General features: G+C 60.3%; 1 protein-coding gene across 1 annotated transcript; it reads left to right on the forward strand.

The window, feature by feature from the left end:
* Positions 1-432: 432 nt before the first annotated feature.
* On the forward strand, positions 433-17,699 carry CARMIL3 (capping protein regulator and myosin 1 linker 3; the record flags this gene model as incomplete). The annotated part of the gene is made up of 40 exons (XM_082618816.1): positions 433-472; positions 1,914-2,008; positions 2,317-2,367; positions 2,474-2,533; positions 2,619-2,734; positions 2,939-3,036; positions 3,266-3,336; positions 3,440-3,513; positions 3,748-3,823; positions 3,904-3,992; positions 4,440-4,534; positions 4,761-4,847; positions 5,057-5,166; positions 5,306-5,383; positions 6,169-6,245; positions 6,325-6,429; positions 6,524-6,593; positions 7,032-7,113; positions 7,242-7,338; positions 7,488-7,542; positions 7,623-7,795; positions 8,038-8,106; positions 8,317-8,410; positions 8,499-8,597; positions 9,031-9,159; positions 9,357-9,470; positions 9,922-10,097; positions 10,883-10,970; positions 11,112-11,249; positions 11,529-11,592; positions 11,711-11,919; positions 12,313-12,413; positions 13,044-13,359; positions 13,695-13,823; positions 15,039-15,105; positions 15,210-15,299; positions 16,745-16,863; positions 16,955-17,129; positions 17,301-17,411; positions 17,535-17,699. 40 exons carry the CDS (start codon positions 433-435, stop codon positions 17,558-17,560), a joined length of 4,113 nt encoding a protein of 1,370 aa, XP_082474942.1. The 3' UTR covers positions 17,561-17,699.
* Between the last annotated feature and the right edge of the window lie 2,837 nt (positions 17,700-20,536).

The following is a 20,536-nucleotide window of genomic DNA, read 5'->3' on the forward strand; positions in this document are numbered from 1 at the left end:
CCCGGCGAGGGGTACCCAGGCCTACGAACAAAAGAAGTGGGTTCTGCTCACGGTGCCCGAGGAGTGGGTGACACGGAAAGTGCGGACGCTGCCCCCCTTCCGGGAGATGGCCCGGGCTGCAGGCGACACGCACAGGGCGTAGCACGCTAGAGCCGGCGGGAGGGGTGGGCGCGAGCGCTCTCAGGGTCTCACGCGGCTCGGAGGCGCGGCGCGCATGCTCAGTCCGGCACCTCCCCGGGCGGGGTGGGAGACCCGGCGCTCCGAAGCCGGGGGGAGTAGCGCTCGCGCAGCCGCCCCTCACAGGAGCGGGCTCAGCGGCTGCTGCAGCGCTCAGCGCCGGGGCCCTGCCGGAGCCGGGTCTAGCATGTGCCGCGTCTCCCCGGCGGTGGCGACGGCGGCTCCTCTGCAGCAACAGCGGCAGCAACGGCCGCCATGGCCAAGTCCAGCGCGGAGCTCACCCGCGAGCTGCAAGGTACGAGGCTGCGGTGGTCTCCGGGACGCCCCGTCCGGGAGCCTCCCAGACCCAGTGCGTTCCTCCCCGCGGTACACCCCGGTGCCTCCCGCCCCTCATGCATCCGGTTCCAAGGCAGCTCCCTGCCCCTGCATCCCAGCTCGGGGCATCGCTGTCCCAGAGCATCCTCTGCTGCCCCCCTCGCCTCACCCCGTCAGGACCTACGTGTCCCAGAGCCGCCCGTCCTGATCTTCAGTGACAGGTGCAGTCCCTTCACGCTCCCTGGGGCTGACTTTCAGCGATTCTGGCCCACCCCTCGGCGAAGCATCCAGTGTCCCCTCCGGAGAATCCCCGTTTCCCCGCCGGGCGGGGCCAGGCCAGCCGTGCCGGGTGATGGGAGCTGCCCCAGGTCCTGACCTCCTCTGGCCTCAACACCCTCCCTCCTCTGGGCCCGGCCCCGGAACTGGCTTGAGAGCCCCCCTAGCGCCCCGGCCAGTGGGGCAAAGAAGGGAGTCAGGGAAAAGGGCCTGGACTGGAGCTAAAACCAGGAGCGGGGTCTACTGAAGCTTATCTACCACAGCCCACAGCCCAGCCTAACCCCCTTCTCTCTACCCCACACCCACACCTCACGGCCTCTCCTGTTTGCCTGGTTCTCAGACTCAGACCAAACCAAGGCCCGACCCCCCAGCACTGCCAACCCTGACCCCCAGAGGCGGGAGCACAGGCTAGCCCACGCAGAGACCGGGACGCTCAAGGATACTCAGAGGCATGCTGCACCGTGGCGATTTCCCACAGCTCCACAGGCACACAAGCACAATCATGAGATGTGTGTACACACATCTTTACAGAAAGCGCACACGCACGCACGCACACACACTGGGATATCTGGATGATTCTGCCAGCAGATGGGTATGGAACTCATTTAAACACTAACTCCTTCCTACCCCACAGCTCCCACCCACACCAGAGCTGGCTGGCTCTGTGCCCCTTTCACAACTGCAGACACAGCATACTCATTCACACTTACCCATCCCCACCAATGCCACACACGGGCTCCCCGGCATCTTCTTTACATGCGTAGTAAAAGGTAGACACTCACACCCAGACCACCTAGAATGCAGCCGAAGGGATACCCTCCACACCCCTACACACTGACTCACTCTGTATGTGTTGACAGCTGCTGGAGTGCACGGGTTGGAAAAATCCTTCACACTCTCCCACGGTGTCACTCAGCTACTGTCCCCCGACTCAGGAACGTCAGGAGCCAGAGTTTTCTCCACACCCCACTGCCTTTCTAATAGAGAGAGAAAAGTCACCCAAGAAGGAAAGGTCTCGGTCCCTGTCCTTCTCGGTCTCTCTCTGATTCTCTCTCCTCTCCTCTGCCCCTGCCCCTGGAGAGCCTCGGGTTTGCGGGGGCGGCCAGGGTCAGGGGAGCTCTGAGCAGCCCACCACCCACCTGCAGACAGCATCCGGAGGTGCCTGAGCCAAGCGGCTGTGCTCCAACAACATCGTGTCAAGCTGGAGACGAAGCCCAAGAAGTTCGAGGACCGAGTGCTGGTGAGGACACTGGGCTGGGGGAGGGGAGGGGGGATCAAGAGCACCTGGGCTGGTGAGGGCAAGGAGCCTGGGGGGACAGGGGAGACAGTGGGGGGAGAGCTGAGAAGACATAGCCTGGGGGCAGGGGGAGGCTGGACTGGGTGGATGCCTAGGAGCCTAGGGTGAGGCATGTGAGAGAGGGGGGACTTCCAGAGCAGAGGGTCAGCTGGCAGGGGGTGCACACAGGCTGCGGGGGCTAACAGAGGGCAGGGTGACTAGGGCCCAGGAAGCTGCCATTTGCTGCTGATGTTCTTTTCCCTTCTCTGAAGGCCCTGACCTCCTGGCGCCTCCACCTTTTCCCCCTTAAAGTCCCAGCCAAGGTGAGTTAGGCCGATGAGCCGGAGAGCACCTGGCGTGCTCTCCCCTCTGAGCCCGGCAGCCAGGCCCTGACCATGAGCTGGGCATCCCCGTGTCCCCTCCCCCCAGGTGGAGAGCTCCTTCAATGTCCTGGAGATCCGTGCCTTCAACACGCTCAGTCAGAACCAGGTGAGCGCCAGGGCTCGGGCCCCACTCCTGGGCCAGCGGGAGGAGGAAGCCCGCATCTGAGGCCCTGCTGCTCCCTCTCCCCCAGATCCTAGTGGAGACAGAGCGTGGCATGGTGAGCATGCGGCTGCCATCGGCTGAGAGCGTGGACCAGGTGACACGACATGTGAGCTCTGCCCTCTCCAAGGTCTGCCCTGGCCCTGGGTGAGTGGCAAAGGAGGAGTCTCTCAGGGGTCAGACAAGGAGACCTCCTTCCTCCCTCCCTCCTTCCCCTGGGCCCCCGAGACATCAAGGCGAAGAGCTCTTGTGTCCCTATTCCTGCTTTTCCTGGGGATCCGGAAGCTATAACAGGGTGAGAATTGAGAGCCTCTTTCCACCCATCTTGGGATGGATTTGTTCGTTTTCCAGGAGTCTAATCCGGCGTGGAAATGCAGATACCCCAGAAGGGCCCCGAGACACGTCCCCTAACTCTGAGACTTCCACGTCCACCGCTCACAGCGTCTGCGGTGAGCAGGGGCAGACTTGAGGAAAGTGGGGCCTACACCACCCTGCCCCTTGCTCAGAGTCCTCTGTGTATGGGCCTTTGCCTGCCCTGAGACTCCACGGCTCCCAGACCTCAGAGGTTCATGAACCCAGGACACTGGTGTATAAAGTGACCTTGACCTTTCCTTGAACTCCAAGCCTGTTCCCCACCCCCTTACCGCTCAAGGAGCCAGCCCATCTCCTGCCCCACAGGTGGCTTCTCCGAGACCTACGCCGCCCTGTGCGACTACAATGGGCTGCACTGCCGCGAGGAGGTGCAATGGGTGCGTTGGGCCCGGACCGGCAGGCGGGCAGGTGGGACCCAGAGGGAGGGGGCAGAGGAGGAGGAGGAGGGAAGCAGGTGTGAGCCAGTTCCACCTCTCCAAGGATGTGGACACCATCTATCATGCCGAGGATAACCGGGAGTTCAATCTTTTGGATTTCAGCCACTTGGAGAGCCGGTAAGCAGATGGGGTAGAGACTCAAGCCCCCATTCCAGCCCCAGCCCAGCCCTGGCCCTTCTAGGCTCTCCCTTCTGGTCCCACCCACAGCCCCGGCTCTGTCTCCCAGCCCCCACCCACCCTGCATTCCACCCATCTAGGCTTTCCCCAGCCCAACCACCCCAGCCCTAGTCTCTTCCTCCCGGCCCTAGCCACCTGCTCACCACCTTCCTGCCGCCCTCAATCTCCCCACAGAGACTTGGCCCTAATGGTGGCAGCCCTGGCCTACAACCAATGGTTCACCAAACTCTACTGCAAGGACCTGCGGCTGGTAGGGTCTGGGAGGGGCGGTGGGGAGGGGAGAGTACTGCCCTCTCTGGCTCCTGGTCACGTGACCCCCTCTGTCCTCAGGGCTCTGAAGTGCTAGAACAGGTGCTGCACACCCTGAGCAAGTCGGGGAGCCTCGAAGAGCTGGTGCTGGACAACGCCGGGCTTAAGACGTGAGGCCAGCCTCCTCCTTGGGCAGTGGTACCCCCCTGATGTAGTCTTAGGGCCCCAGAACCTCAGAGCATGATATGGGCCTCTGAACCATCTCATCCAGCTCCTCACCGTACAGAAGAGGCCCAGAGAGGGCACAGAGCAAGCCATGCCCAAGCCTCCTGGCCCCCAGCTCCACAGCCTTCCCCCGTACCTCCGTGCCCCGTCCCCTCCTGCCGTCAGCCACCGAGCAGAGTGCGCTGCTCCAGTCTCGAGGACCCTAAGCTGGGCTTTGTCTCAGCACAGCTTCCCAGGTATTCTGGAGTGACGGCAAGCTCCCTGGCAGGCCCCGAGCTGCTTCCCACCTGCGGGGGCCTCCGACCATTGCAGCCCCAGCCAGGCAGGCAGGTGGAGGAGGAGGGGAAGCCCAGGGCCTGGGACAAACACATCCTTCCTCCCCTTCCCTGAAGGGACTTTGTCCAGAAGCTGGCCGGGGTATTTGGGGAGAACGGGAGCTGTGCGCTGCATGCCCTCACTCTGTCCCACAACCCCATCGAGGACAAGGGTGAGCCCCAGCCCTGAATCCTACCCCCCATCACAACGCAGACCCCTGTCCCAGCCCAGAGCCCGACCCGGTCTGAACAGGGGCTCTCCGACCTGATGCCAGCCCCTGCCCCAATATGCCATCCTTGACCCCAGGCCCATACCCCACTCAAGCGCCCAGTCTGACTCTGCACCACCTGCCCCCACTGCCCGTCTCTCAGTGGCCCCCTTCTCTCTCTACTCCCCAGGGTTCCTCAGCCTGAGCCAGCAGCTCCTCTGCCTCCCCACTGGCCTCACCAAACTGTGCCTGGCCAAGACTGCCATTTCCCCTCGAGGTACTTGCCCCGGGACCCCTGACCTCTGACTCTGACCCTCCCCCAGCACTGCCTGGGTGTCGAGTCCCAGAGGTGTACCCGTACACTCACACAGCATCCCAGGGATCAAAGAAGGGAAAGGAGCCACATTTGGAGAGTGGGGAAGAGTTGTATGCAAGGGGAAGAGTTCTGGGGGGTGGCCAACCCAGCCCAGTGCCCGCTGTGCTCAGGGCTCCAGGCACTGGGCCAGACCTTCGGGGCCAATCCGGCCTTTGCCAGCTCCCTTCAATACCTGGACCTGAGCAAGAACCCTGGGCTGCTCGCCACAGATGAGGCCAACGTGAGTCCACGAATATAGCCTCAAGCCCCTGCAGAGGCCCACTCGGGCTTCAGGGCCTGGGGTCTCTGCCCTTTAGCCCTGGGGAGGGGAGGGGTTCTGTCACCCCTTCACCTGCAACCCCTCTGTCCTTCCTTCCCAGGCCCTCTACAGTTTCCTGGCCCAGCCCAATGCCCTGGTGCACCTGGACCTGGCGGGGACTGACTGCGCCATCGACTTGGTGAGGGGTTGGTGACGGGGGAGCCAGCCTGTGGTGATCTGGGGAGGCTGGGGTGGGTCACCCCCTCCTTGAGTACAGAGGTGGGCAGAGCTGGCAGCATGGCTTCAGGTTCAGTTGAATTACAAATCAACGCCAAAGCTCACACCTGTGCAGCACTTTATCCGTGTGCCGCCAAGGCTGTGCTGGCTGTGCCTAAAAGCCAGCCCGGGGCTTCCCTGGTGGCGCAGTGGTCGAGAGTCTGCCTGCCGATGCAGGGGACACGGGTTTGTGCCCCGGTCCGGGAGGATCCCACATGCCGCGGAGCGGCTGGGCCCATGAGCCATGGCCACTGAGCCTGCGCGTCCGGAGCCTGTGCTCCGCAACGGGAGAGGCCACGACAGTGAGAGGCCCGCGTACCGCAAAAAAAAAAAAAAAAAGCCAGCCCGGATCCATTCCTCAGCCGCTCAGCCGTGAGCCCCAGCGCAGCGCTGAGTCCACCGGAGGAAAGGACTCCTTCCCTAACTTGAACCAGGCACCTTACGAGCCTGTGGGCACCCTGGCTTTACACATCCACTGCCTATGAGCCTCTCACACCCTGGGGGCCAGGCAGGTGGGAGTAGACCCACTTTCTACAGAGGGGAAACTGAGGCTTGAAGAGGCTAAGTGGGCAGGCACAGCGGGGCTCGCACAGATCGACCGCAGAGGGCGAAGCGCCAGGACCTTGGTTGGGGGGAGGAGGGAGTCCTCGTCGCCCCTCCCGGCAGCCCTCCCAGCCCCGTGAGACGCACCCTGTCTCCACCCCACAGCTTCTGGGCGCCCTGCTCCACGGCTGCTGCTCCCACCTCACCTACCTCAACCTGGCGCGCAACAGCTGCTCCCACAGGTGGGAGCACAGGGGTGCAGGGAGGGGCAGGGCAAGTCGTGGGCACCCCCTCCCTTGCTGACCCCAGGCATCTCCGTAGGAAGGGCCGGGAGGCCCCGCCTGCCTTCAAGCAGTTCTTCAGCAGCACCTACACTCTGAGCCACATCAACCTGTCGGCCACGAGGCTGCCCCTGGAGGCCCTCAGGTCGGGTGGGTGCAGGGTTGGGGGGTGTCCGAGGGGGAACCCTGGGAGAAGGGGGTGAGGGGTAAAGGCGGGCCTGCTGACCTTCCTCCCACAGGGCGCTGCTCCAGGGCCTCTCCCTCAACAGTCACCTCAGCGATCTGCACCTGGACCTCAGCAGCTGTGAGGTGAGCCCTCAGTCCCCCACCCATCACCCCACCCTTCATTTCCCTAAGTCAAGCTCTGGCTCCGTCCTGCCTCCGTGCTACCCCTCAGCAACACCCCGCCCTGACCTCACCCCCACTTTCCCCTCTCCATCTGTGGTCTGCGGCCCTCTTTCTAGAGGTCATTTTCAGTCTCCAGGATCTCCTCGCTGACCGCTTTGGGGTGGGAGATACCAGGCTTTCCCACCAGATGGCAGGAGCAAGCTGTCTCCAGAGCAGCGGCCTGGAGATTTTTCTGGCTGAAGGGAGGGGAGAGAGCCCTAGGGAAGGATCTGGTGTAGAGAAGGGGCCTCCAGATTTCACACCTGAGAAGACCTGGTATGATCTTGAATCCTGGCATGACTCCTCTTATCTCTAAGCATTAAAGGTGCCCTGTCTTCCACCCACACCCTGTCCCTGCAGCTCCGCTCAGCTGGAGCCCAGGCTTTGCAGGAGCAGCTGTGGGCTGTCACCTGTGTGGGCAGCCTGGATCTGTCAGACAATGGTGAGTGGGGGCACTTCCCTTCCTGGGGGCCAGGTGGGGACAGGGGCCTAGAGCACGAGAGAGAAGCCCTAAGGAGACTCCAGTGAGCTTCGGGCCTCAAGGCCAGGCCTCTCCCATCTACTGGCCAGGGTTCGACTCGGACCTCCTGACACTGGTGCCCGCACTTGGCAAGAACAAGTCCCTCAAGCACCTGTTCCTGGGCAAGAACTTCAACGTCAAGGCCAAGTGAGGCCCCTCCCTATACCCACAGACCCTCACTCCATCATCCACCTAATCCTCGTGGCTCACTGTGTTACCCTTGACCGCCTCTCTGCTGCTCCACTAACATGACCCCAGCCCCCTCCCCTCCTACTCTGAGCCCCGACTCCCCACAGGACCCTGGAGGAGATCCTCCACAAGCTGGTGCAGCTAATCCAGGAAGAGGACTGTGTGAGTGCCTGGGCCTGGGAGGGGACCTGCAGTGACAGGGGCTGCAGGGACTGGGCCAAACCCCCCACTTGCCCACACAGTCCTTGCAGTCACTGTCAGTAGCAGACTCCCGGCTGAAGCTTCGCACCAGCATCCTCATCAATGCCCTGGGCAGCAACACCTGCCTGGCGAAGGTGGATCTGAGCGGCAATGGCATGGAGGACATCGGGGCCAAGATGCTCTCTAAGGCCCTGCAGATAAACTCCTCCCTCAGGTGGGGCCCACACCTGGACCCTCTCACCTGGAGCCCCAGCCCTCCCCCACGCACATACATGCCCTCCTTGCTGCCTCGCTGCTCTGTACCACAGCTTCCAGGAGACCTTTAGTCCCAGGACCATCTCTGAGTCAGCCTCATTACCCAGGAAAGGAGGGAAGGCTCCCAAGGGGGATGTGTCCCCTGCCTCTAAGAGAGACCCCGAGGGAGGGGTAATATGCTGATGCTCACCCTTTCCCCAGAACTATCCTATGGGATCGGAACAATACATCTGCCCTAGGCTTTCTGGACATTGCAAGGGCCCTGGAGAGGTGAGTAGACCAGAGCAGTGCCCTGATCCTAGCCCCCAGCTTCCCTGTACCTGGACCAGGCCTGAACGACACCAGCCCCACCCCAGCCCACCTGACTTACTTGCATAGAAACGTCAGGAAGGACCACAGAAGAGGGAAATGGTCAGCAAGAGGTGGGGTCTGGGGAGCAGGAGGCTCTATCCCACCTAGCTGAGCCACTCTGTCCCACAGCAACCATACGCTGCGCTTCATGTCCTTCCCCGTGAGCGACATCTCCCAAGCCTACCGCAGCGCCCCGGAGCGTACCGAGGACGTCTGGCAGAAGGTGGCGGCCTGAGCAGGGTGGAACCCGAGGGGCAGGGGCCAGCCCACATCCCCTGGCCCTCACCCCACCCACCCATCATCATCTCCAGATCCAGTGGTACTTGGTGAGGAACAACCATTCTCAGACGTGCCCGCAGGAACAGGCTTTCAGGCTGCAGCAGGGCCTGGTGACCAGCAGCGCCGAGCAAGTAAACATTTCCCTCCGAGACACAGGGGGCACACGTGGGGCACGCAGGGCACAGGGCTGATGTGATTCAGCCCAGGTCGGGGCGGGAGGGATCATGAGAGAGGCATCGTGTGGTGCCCAGAAGTGGATTGAGCATGTGGGAGAGCAAAAAGACAGGACGTGCAGAATGTGGGCCCCAAACATGAGAGAACACGTGGGCAAACAGCGGGGGTCCCAGACAAGGGGTCCCAGGACCATGGGAGCTCCACTGAGTGTTCAAGAGGGCGTCCCAAGAAGAAGAGGAGACAGGCCATCGGGAGGCACCCCCTTACCCCTGTCAGTGCCAGCACCAGTGGCACTGCCCAAGGGGGCCCAGAAATGGGGCGCCTGGGGGCCCACCTGGGAAGGTGGAGACGCGGGAGTCCCCGCTAACACCCCTGCCACCTGTGCTGCAGATGCTGCAGCGGCTGTGCGGACGGGTGCAAGAGGAGGTTCGGGCGCTGAGGCTGTGCCCCCTGGAGCCCGTGCAGGATGAGCTGCTCTATGCTCGGGACCTCATCAAGGATGCCAAGAACTCCCGGGCGGTGAGCCCTCCGCAGCCCCACCCTCCCCTGGCAGTCTAGAGAGCCCAAGAAGGCCAGCGTGCCAGCCCAGGAGTGTCCAGGTCCAGGAGTGCCCATGGACGGCACCGCCTATCCCCCCAAGTTTTCATGGCCTCCTAGGCCAAGGACCCAACGAGGCCAGATTCTGACCTTCTGATCAGAGCCCCTTTCTTCCCCAGCTGTTTCCCAGCCTCTATGAGCTGGGCCACATGCTGGCCAACGACGGTCCCGTGAGGCAGAGGCTGGAGTCAGTAGCCAGTGAGGTGTCCAAGGCTGTGGACAAGGAGCTGCAGGCAAGTCCTGGGGAGGGAGCCCGGTGCTGACCAAGGCCCTAAGCCAAGGGCCGAGGCCAGCACGGGAAGATTACCGTGGGCAAGAAGGAGTTGCAGAGCTGAGACCACCTACACTCCCACTGTGCCAAGGCATTGCTAGAGAACCGGCCTCGGATATTTGCTGCTTGTTTCAACCTTAGCCCCTGAACTCTGAGCTCTCCCTCTGGACTCTGATCCTTGGACTGACCCTCCCCTGTCCATGTGTCCATGTGGTAGGATGAAAAGGACACTGACCAGGATGTGGGGAAGCCCAAGTGTCCAAGGCTCTGCTGCTAACCAGCCCTGTGACCTTGGCTGGCCCCTCAGTCTCCCCACGGGGGGCTGGAATAGACAGGCTGGAGTCTCTTCCACTGTGGTGCCAGCCCTGACCCTGCCCTCCTTGGGGCTCTGGCCTCCTTTCCCCACGTACTAGGTGATCCTGGAGTCCATGGTCAGCCTAACGCAAGAGTTATGCCCCGTGGCCATGCGGGTGGCTGAAGGGCACAACAAGATGCTGAGCAATGTGGCTGAGCGCGTCACTGTGCCCCGGAACTTCATCCGAGGGGCGCTGCTGGAGCAGGCGGGGCAGGACATTCAGAACAAGCTGGAGTGAGAGGCGGGGGTGGGGCTGGAGGGGAGGCTGGACTTGGCCTGGAGCACTTAGGGACTTGGTGGGGGGGGCCCAGCCGTCAGCAATGAATAATGAATGACACAGTCTACATTACAAGGGATGAATCTTTACAACTGCAACCTTGCTATTTGGGGTCTGACTCGTCTTTGCCCTAGCAGTCTAAATGCTGAGCTGGGGTTTGGGAGTCCGAACAGTGCACACACATGTACACGTACACACAGCCACGCACATACGCCCAGGAACTGACCTCTAAAAACAGAGCACGGCCTCCTCGGAGGTGTGGACAAAGAATAGGGGTGCATGGACTGTGCTGCCTATCCCCCCAAGTTTTCATGGCCCCTAGAGCTCTCTCTCATTCCAGTCTGGGTGCCACCTCTCACTAAAATGAAGGAAAGTTATTACACAAACCCGTGAAATGGCCAGGCTCAAGAAGTGCTGGTTCCTGCTCTCACAGCAGAGACGGGCAGAATTCACTCAACCCCTCAGTTTACCTCGCTCTGTTCCACTGGAGCTCCAGGGGCCGGACCCAGAGCCCCTCTGCCCCTCCCCCTCAGTTCGTCTTCGTCCACCCTCCCCCTCCCCACACCCCTAGGCTGGAAGGGCTGTGGGTGGAGCTGGGTGGTGGATCCCAGGTGCCTCGTGCAGCTGTGTTCTCCGTGGGCAGCCAGGGCGGCTGGCCAGCTCCCTCGGGCGTCTGGGGAAGGCTGGGGCAGAGGCTCAGGGGCCGACAGGGAGGAGCTGAGCCACCCCCCTGTGCCCACAGTGAAGTGAAGCTCTCAGTCGTCACCTACTTGACCAACTCCATAGTAGACGAGATCCTGCAGGAGCTGTACCACTCCCACAAGAGCCTGGTAAGACTTCTGAGCCTCAGCCAGGCCCAGACATGTCCTCCACCCCACATCACCCACATCTCCCCCCACCAGCCCTCCCCGTCAAGGTCCTGGGCGGTGGGCGGCTTCCTTGGGATCCTGTTCACACTTGTCCTTCCCTAGGCCCGACACCTGGCCCAGCTAAAGACACTGTCAGATCCGCCAGGGGGGCCGTGCCAAGGACAGGATCCGTCCTCCCGGGGCCGAGGCCGGAACCATGACCGTGACGAGACCACAGATGATGAACTTGGGACCAACATCGTGAGCACCCCCACTCCCCTCCTTAACTTTGGTCCTGCCCCTGACCCTGCAAAACGCTGTCCCCTTCTACTTCCCTGGACTCCACTCTCTGCCCCTCGCTGGGTCTCATCCCCTCACCCCGATCCCGCCCAGCCTCTTCCCTTGTCCCATTGCCTCAGCCGCCTAAGGACAGGGAAGCGGGATGGACTCTAAAGAGAAGGCTTTATGAGGAATGGGAGGCTCCAGGCGAGGCTCCTGGGGTTTGCCACCTGGCCCCACCGTATGCCTCCATCTCTGCAGGACACCATGGCCATCAAAAAGCAGAAACGCTGCCGCAAGATCCGGCCGGTGTCTGCCTTCATTAGTGAGTCTTCCAGCCTCCGCGCTGATGGCCCTGATTCCCTTGCTTTTATCTCCGCCTCTCCAGCCTGCTTTCTCCCTGTCCTTCTTGCTAGTCCCTCTAAACGCTGCTCTCCCCACAGGTGGGAGCCCTCAGGACGTGGAAAGCCAGCTGGGGAGCCTGGGGATCCCTCCTGGCTGGTTCTCAGGACTCGGGAGCAGCCAGCCCACAGCTAGTGGCTCCTGGGAAGGTCTATCTGAGCTGCCCACTCACGGCTACAAACTAAGGCATCAAACACAAGGGAGGCCCCGACCCCCCAGGACCACCCCTCCGGGACCTGGTCGGCCCAGCGTGAGTCCCTAAAGCCTCACAAGAGGACCAACTTCACTTAGCAGTGCCAGAGCCAGAGATTCTAGCTCTAGGACACCAATGCCAGAGGTACTAGCCTTGGGAGATCGGGCAGGGGCCCAGGCAGGCCATGGAACAGAAGAGGAGTTATCCGGATTGGATGGAGCTAGACCTTGTCACAGATAGGAAATCTCTGTCTGCTAGACAGTGGCAGTTCTCATTTTGGTGAGAGAGTCAAGAGCCACCAAGTTTAAGAAATGCCCAGGTGTCCTGAAGTCTAAGTTTCCGTGGGGCCAAAAAGAGGCAAGTCCAAGTCCAAAGGGGAAGGCCTTGAGTGGATGGGAGGAGGGCTTCCTCACCCAGATGGTATATCCTACAGGACTTTCCTCCCAGCAGGCGCCAGTACCTGGGACCCGTCAGGAGAACGGGACGGCCACCCGCCTGGATGAGGGGCTGGAGGACTTCTTCAGCCGAAGGGTTATGGATGAAAGCTCCAGGTGTGGTGACCAGGCACACCCCCAATTTCAGCAGGCTGCAAGGCCCTGGAGGGCTCCTGTGTCCACCCATCTCCCAGAGAGGCCTCTCCAATGGCAGTGCCCCAAAGCCAGTCTCTCTGGGAGATTTCCCCCACATTCTCTTTCCTCCACACCGAGCCCTTAGTCCCCATGTTCTCTGAATCCCCTCATAACAGCAGAAAAGAATGGGGCCAGAGTGAACCACCACAGCGGGATTGGGGTTGGGGGGATAGCAGGCCCTGGAATGGGGTGACAGTTAGTGGAACCAGGCCTGGAGGGTGTGTTCTGTCACTGTCATGCACAGACTCCCCGGCATCTCTCCAGAAGGAACTGGGTCACTTGGAGAGGCTGAGAGGAGATGGGGGGAGGGGTGCCTGGGAGGGAAGAGGCTGCTGGAGGGTTGTGACAGGGAAGGTGAGGACACCATCCCCTGAGAATAGGTGGAAAGGGTTATGGAACGGCAGGAAAGACTAGATGAGACAGGACAGCTGGAGGTTCTGGAGAGCCAGGACTGGCCTAACACCGGCACCACCCTGGGCCCTGAACGACCTCGGCATCTGACCTAGGTATCTCCCCACGACTTTGTCACTAACTCACCCCAACCCTACCCAGCTACCCCCGGACTCTGAGGACCCTGCGGCCAGGCCTCTTGGAGCCGCCACTCCCTCCACTCCAGAAGAAGAGGCGCCGAGGCTTGTTTCACTTTCGCCGGCCCCGGAGCTTCAAGGGGGACAGGGGTCCAGGGTCCCCCACCATCGGGCTCCTCCTCCCTCCGCCCCCGCCCCCGCCCCCGACTCAGGAGAGCCCCCCTAGCCCAGATCCCCCCAGCCTCGGCAATAATTCCTCCCCCTGCTGGAGCCCAGAAGAGGAGAGCAGGCTCCTCCCTGCATTTGGCGGGGGCCGGGGGCCTTCCTTCCGCGGGAAGATGGTAAGTGAGGCAGGGGTGCTGAGTCCTGGTTTGCTGCCCCACACATAGGCCATCCATGCACCCCACCCTAGGCAATTAACGGGAGACTGTTAGGACTCGGGAACTTGGTCATTCCAGTTCCTCGCTCCTGGGCTTTTTGGGCTAAGCCTGGTGACGCAGCGCATGCTGGGAGTCCACCATGCAAATAAGGGCAGTGGAAGGACTCTTCAGAGGGTCTGGATAGGGCTTCCCCAGGCAGGGGGCTCTGAGGGGTTGGGGCCCTCCCCTGCTCCCTTGCTGCCTGTGGAGCCCCTTCTCCATCGGGAACTGATTCTAAACCCGAAACCTTGTTCCAGGGCACCGACGGGGCAGAGCCTGGGGAGGGGGACCAGGCCCCTGGGACAGCACAGCAGCCAAGGGTCCACAGTGTCGCCCTTCCTGGGTTGGGAAGAGCCAAGGGTTGGAGCTTCGATGGGAAACGAGAGGTGAGCGGAACCTGGGGAGGCGAACTGAGGGTCCATGGGTCCCTGCATACCACCCTCCCCTCCCCACGGCCCTGCAGTTGGCAGGTCAGTGGAGAGAGCGATGCTCTGGAGTGGAAAGTGTCAGCTGCAGTTCTGCCCCTACACTTGCTGTGCAACCCTGGACAGGTCACTCTGGAGCCTCTGCTTCCTCATAAAGTGTGTGGCCCTAAAAATACTTACCTCTAGAGCTGTTTCCCAAATTTTGGTGACTTGATTACCACTTTTATGACTGCTTTTCACCTTCTCCACATATCACGGCATTATTATTATTATTATTATTTTGCGATACGCGGGCCTCTCACTGTTGTGGCCTCTCCCGTTGCGGAGCACAGGCTCCGGACGCGCAGGCTCAGCAGCCATGGCTCACGGGCCCAGCCGCTCCGCGGCATGTGGCATCCTCCCGGACTGGGGCACGAACCCATGTCCCCTGCATCGGCAGGCGGACTCTCAACCACTGCACCACCAGGGAAGCCCCCACAACATTATTTACATAATATTTTTATTTAAATCAACTCACCTTTTTTAAAAAATAAATTTATTTATTTATTTATTTATTTATTTATTTATTTATTTATAGCTGCGTTGGGTCTTCGTTGCTGCGCGCGGGCTTTCTCTAGCTGCGGCAGGCGGGGGCTACTCTTCGTTGCGCTGTGCGGGCTTCTCATTGCGGTGGCTTCTCTTTTTGCAGAGCACGGGCTCTAGGTGCATGGGCTTCAGTAGTTGTGTCTTGTGGGCTCTAGAGCGCAGGCTCAGTAGTTGCGGCGCACGGGTTTAGTTGCTCCGCGGCATGTGGGATCTTCCCGGACCAGGGCTCAAACCTGTGTCCCCTGCATTGGCAGGGGGATTCTTAACCACTGAGCCAGCAGGAAATCCCTCAACTCACCTTTTTAAACTCAGTCTGGACCTACCTAAGCATTATCATCTTTAGAATCACAGGATTGTTGTACTAGTCATGTTTTTTCTACTACACATAAAATAAACACATATTAAAATAACCATATGTTCATTCGTGTAAACCATTTCTTATGCCCCTAGGGGTGGTATGAGTGCCACTCTTTGGGGAAAACAGTCCGAATGTGTAGGGACTAATGAGATGCTAGAGCAGAAGCCCCTTGCTAACTGCAGTCCCCATGCAGAAGGGACTTTTTTAATGACCTGACTCAACTGTCCTTTCAGGGCCCAGGCCCAGACCTGGAGGGCAATGTCCAGCCTTGGCAGAAACGGCGTTCCTCGGACGATGCAGGTGAGAATGATCGCCCTCACGTCCTTCCTTTGCCCCGTCTCTCAGGGCCCCTGCTAACATGCCTTTTCCCCTCTTCCCTTTCCCATCCCCTCCCTCCACTCCAGGGCCTGGAGCCTGGAAGCCCCCGCCACCACCCCAAAGCACCAAGCCGAGCTTCAGTGCCATGCGCCGAGCAGAGGCCACGTGGCATATAGGTATGGAAAGCCTCTTCTCTGGCAGCAGCTCTGAAGGCCCGGGTTGTGTCCAAAGAGACAGAAGCTAACTAAGGGGGGGCAGTAGAATGTCAACACTGTGCAAATGCTTTAGGATAGCTACAAAACTACATCCAAAAGAAACAAACAACCCAATCCGAAGAAAGGTCCCACGGAACAGAAGTGGCTTTGCCAGGCTTAGCCTACAAGGAACAACACTTTGTGGGTGGTTCAGGGAATTCTCTAGAGCGGGGGCCATCAGCAGAATGGCACCCTCTGTAAGGAAGGACTCTCTTCTGCACCCCAGCTGGGGAAAGGGTGGGCAGTACCAGCCATACCAGGCCCACCTCCAACACTCCAGTCTCCCCCAAAAATAGTTCACCAGGCCATCCTCTGCTCATGCAGAAAGGAACTCCACAGCAGGGGCAAGAGCCCCCTGCCTCGGAGGTCAGACACCCTGGGTGTTAAGTGCTGGCTCAGTCACCACCCACAGTGTTGACAGGTTATTCACCTTCCAGAGTAAAGGGCGGGGGAATCATAGTATGACACCTCCCTCCTGCTGGGTTCAGAGCACCTTTCATTTAGGGAGCAGCTAAAGGAAAGCCGGTCAGCTCGGCATCAGCCTCAGTTCCCCCAGGTCTGGAATGTGACCCTCCAACAACAGTGACAGGGACAAATCTCCCTGGAGAGGTTGACACTCCCTTCCCTCCTCCACTCCCACCCCAGGGCTAGGGCATAAGGGCGCGGTGCAGAGCCAGGCTGGCCTGAGGCTTGGCAGTGCCTGTGCTCCTGCTCCGCCTTCCAAGGCCGACCCAGCGCCGGGGTCATCTTCGCTGATGATCCCATCCCACACACAGACTAGTTAAGACACCGGAAGAGGGGCTCCATCCTTCATTTAGGAGACGGTGATTGTCGGGTGCTCCCTGCACACGCCCTAACCGCCGGCACCCTCCTGGGCTTCCTCACCCGCACCTCACAGATACACACACAGACAACCCCAAACACGTGGCACGTCCTTGGGTCCAGGGTGCCTAAAGCCACAGAGGCAGGGTAGGGGGAATGGTGAGGGTGCCAGGCACCTCTCCTCCAGACTCACCATCTAAATCAGACTGGCAGAGAGTTCTAGGAGTGCCAGGTTGCAGCCTTGGCAGGGCGCCGGGGCACTGCAGCCCTGGCTGGGCAGCCATGCCTGTGGACCCGGCAGGCCGCGGGCCCTGGCTCTGTCCCTGCTCTTCAAGAGGGTGAGCCAGAGCCCCCTGCAGAGGTGACAGGCTCAGGAGGATCCTGGGGACCGTGAGAGCAGAAGGGGACATCCGAGGCAGAGACATGGGAGCAAGTGGGCTTGGCGGGGAAGGTCCTGGCCTCCAGGGCTTCACAGGAACAAAGGACAGGGAGGGCTGGGCAAGAACGTCTTTTCCTGCAGTTTCTTCTCTCTTCCCATCCCCCAGCTGAGGAGAGCGCCCCCAACCACAGCTGCCAGAGCCCCAGCCCAGCATCCCAAGATGGGGAGGAGGAGAAGGAGGGGGCCCTATTCCCAGAGAGGACGGTTCCTGCCAGGAACGCCAAGGTGAGAGCCAGCAAGGCGGCGGGGAGGGCACTTTGAGGAGGCAGAAAGACAAACTAACTGACTGAGCATCTTCCTTCTGTGCCGGCTGCAGGACCCTCCTTTAGCTCTGCGGCCCCCCAAGCCGGTGGCTGTGCACAGGGGCCGCCGGCTCCCCCAGGAGCCAGGGGGCAGGGAGGAGGCTGAGACTGAGGGTGCGGCCCCAGGAATGAACAAACCCCGACTGAGGCTGGGCTCCCAGCAGGACCAAGAGGAGCCTGAGGTCCAAGGTCTGCCACCTGGCTAAAGGGGGTGTGGGACACCTCTGGGGCCTTGCTGCCCACATCGGGTCCCTTCCTGGGCACAGGATGAGTGACAGACAGCCAGAAGTCATAGCCTGGATGAGTGCCCAGGCTGTGAGCCCCACTCATGGGCCAGGCCTGCCTTGACTGTCATTTCAGGGCCCCCAGATCCAGGCCGCCGGACTGCCCCCCTGAAGCCCAAGAGGACACGGCGGGCACAGTCCTGTGACAAGCTGGAGCCTGATAGAAGACAGCCCCCTGACCCCACAGGTGCCAGAGGGGTGGGCTAGAGGGTGGTCCCCCTTCCCACCCATCCATGTGATGAGGCCGCCCACACGGCGTGGCTGGCTCTCCCTGCCTGGAAAACAGGACTCCCTGGATTTCCCCCAGCAGGAGCCAGCGAGCCAGGAACAGGGTGACAGCCGCTGCAACACCCCCCCAGCCTTCCTCTCAACATGTGCCTCACAAGGACTCAGACCCCCACCCATCCCCGCACCTCCAGGCCCTTCTGCCAGCCCCTGTCCCACGGACGCAGTACAGCAGGATGAGGCCTGGGGGACAGGATGTGGGGGACAGGAAGGGAGGGAGCAGCCTGGAGAGAGAGGCTCTGCTTGCTCTGCAGACCTGGGGGGTGGGGGGTGTCTCCTCACCTGGGAGGGCAGATCTGTCCCTCTGTCCCCAGGGGCTCTCTCTCCACTTGTATAGAATAAAAAAACCAAAACCACCGCCTGCCCTAGTCTCTGCTGTTTTCCCCACCAGCTGCTCCCCTTCCCTCAAGCCCCACAGTGGGGAAAAGTGGGGAACATCCCCCCAGAGATGGGGCTAGAGCTCTAAGGGGAGAGGTAGGAAAGACTGGAGAGCTGCTGGATGGGAGGGGACTCAGAAGTCACCAAGCAGGGTGGCTGTTATGGGCAGGGTCTTGGCTGAACTGGCTGGAGAAGGGGGGGAACAAACACCAGGGGCTTTGGGGAGGTGCAGTGGGATTGGGGAGATCCCAGTGTCCCAGGAAGAGACTGGGGAGCAGTGTGCTCTGTGTGTGTGTGTGTGTGTGTGTGTGTGTGTGTGTGTTTACGCACAGGCAGGCTCACTAATGGTGGAATTAAATGGTGTTGTGTCATCCTGGGGACACCATCAGTAGTCAGAAATCTCAACAGTAGAGTGGCCTGCAGGTGAGCGGAAGTGCCTAGGGCAGGAGAAGATCAATAATTAAAATTAATCGTTTCTCATCAGTGTACTAACAAATACCAGCTTGGCATTCAAGACTGGGCTCAAGGACTTCCCTGGCGGCACAGTGGTTAAGAATCCGCCTGACAATGCAGGGGACACGGGTTCGAGCCCTGGTCGGAGAAGATCCCACATGCCGCGGAGCAACTAAGCTCATGCGCCACAACTACTGAAGCCCGAGCCCGTGCTCCACCGCAAGAGAAGCCACCGCAATGAGAAGCCCACGCACCGCAACGAAGAGTAGCCCCCGCTCACCACAACTAGAGAAAGCCCACATGCTGCAATGAAGACCCAACGCAGCCAAAAATAAATAAATGAATAAATTTATATTAAAAAAAAAAGACTGGGCTCAATAGCCTCTTCCTCCGTGAAGCCCTTCCTGATGCCTTCCCCTGACTCATCCAAATTGAGCCCTCCCTCTTTGTGGCCCACTGCATCCTGAATAGGTCCATACTTTGCACCTGTCATACCTCATTGCATTTGTGCATTGGCTGATCATCTCTGTGTGATTTTTGTTCCATATACACGCACCTCCCCCAGGGGCAGGAGCTGGGTCTTAATAACCTGTGTAGCCCCAACCTCTGGCACAGTGCCTGGCACCCAGGAGATGCTCAATAAATGGCTGCTATCTTAATACACAAGCAGTTTTGGGGATGGCGGGTGAAGACGTCTTGGTGACCCCTCTGTCATACTCATCCCAGATCACCACGTACCCAAATGTCTTCACGCGTGGCGTGCAGCTTCCCGGGCAATTGCTCACTTCCCCTGGCCTCACTAGAGAATGATTGTCTTGTTTCCTCGAGATCTGTGTGTGGCACGGCCCGTCCCACAAGGATGTGGCCATATGAGTTGAATCTCGGGGTGGAGGGGGGAGTTGTGGGTACCAGGAAGATGCCTCAGGAATCAGTCCAGCACATCTCCCCCTATCTTCAGGGGGCTTCGCGACCAGGATGTGACACTGTGTGCCCTTAAGCAATTGTGTCCATTTCCTCGTCTCCCTGTTAAAAGGTGGCTAGGGAACTTTGAATTCTCAAAGCTATGAGCCTTAGCATGGTACACGATGGTTTTTAAGAAGCACGTGAAGATCTCCATTCTGTCGTATTCGGGTTGGTTGGCGTGAATGAGAGTATGTTGTGTGTGACAAGTATAGCCCAGTGTTCTTTTATATGTGACTGTGAATGTCCTTAACAAATGTGATACAGAGAGTGTTGTGAGACTGGGTGTGTTTCCCTATGTGTATCCGTAGGGCTGTAACTGTCATGGTGTCACGGTGAGTTTATGTGCTGGCACCTGTTTGTGTCAAGATACGTGTGAGCCTGTGAGTTGTGTGTGCATATGTCTCCATCACTTCCCGGCATGAATGTGTGTGCGTGCACGCACCACTGCAACGTGTGCATCTCTGTGATGCAGGGTGTGGGTGTGGCATGAAGGGGAGGATGTGTGTCACTGTCTGCAGGGGTCCTGCGTCTGAGCCACCCCCAGCCCGCCCTCCTCCTCCGGCTCTGTGGCTCCTCCTAGGCAGTGGCCCTGCCCCTCCCCTCTTCTCCCTCCCAACCGGTCTGTGCGGGGGGGGGGGGGGAGCTGGTGCTGCGGCCCCCCCCAACCCCTCCCCATCCAGGCCCCATAAATAGCTGCAGAGCCGGAGCCGGAGCCTGCGCCAGCGGCTGGAACACCAAAGGAGTCAGGGCCAGGGCCAGAGAGCTGGAGAGAGGATCCCCCGACTAGAGCCCAGGTGAGCCCACCCTTCCTTCCTAGCCCAGCCCCAGCCCGGTCCAGCCTGGCCCAGTCTCCATAACAACATCGCCCCCAGCCTCCAGAGAGGTCTCTAGTCCTGCCCGATACCCTCACCATCACATGCCCCTGCCCAACTCAGGGGACCTGTGAGAGCTGGGAGACTTGTGGCTGGAATGCAGAGGACCCCTTCAATTCAGACCCTCCCTCACGTATCCAGAAAGGCACATGCTGTGGGGAGGGAGTACCCAGCCAGGGAAGGGTCCCAGTTCTGAGGGAGGTACGGGAACTGTCACACCCTCCTGAAGACAGACACCCGACTAGGGGACAGACACGGGGTGGGGGCATTCAGACACACCAACAGACACTCGCTGGGGAAGCACGACATGGGATCAGACAGCCTCACCCTGAGATGTGGACAGACAAAGATAGATGGATGG

This window comes from Mesoplodon mirus, assembly GCF_964341445.2.
Source record: "Mesoplodon mirus genome assembly, chromosome: 4".
NCBI classification, from domain to species: Eukaryota; Metazoa; Chordata; class Mammalia; order Artiodactyla; family Ziphiidae; genus Mesoplodon; species Mesoplodon mirus.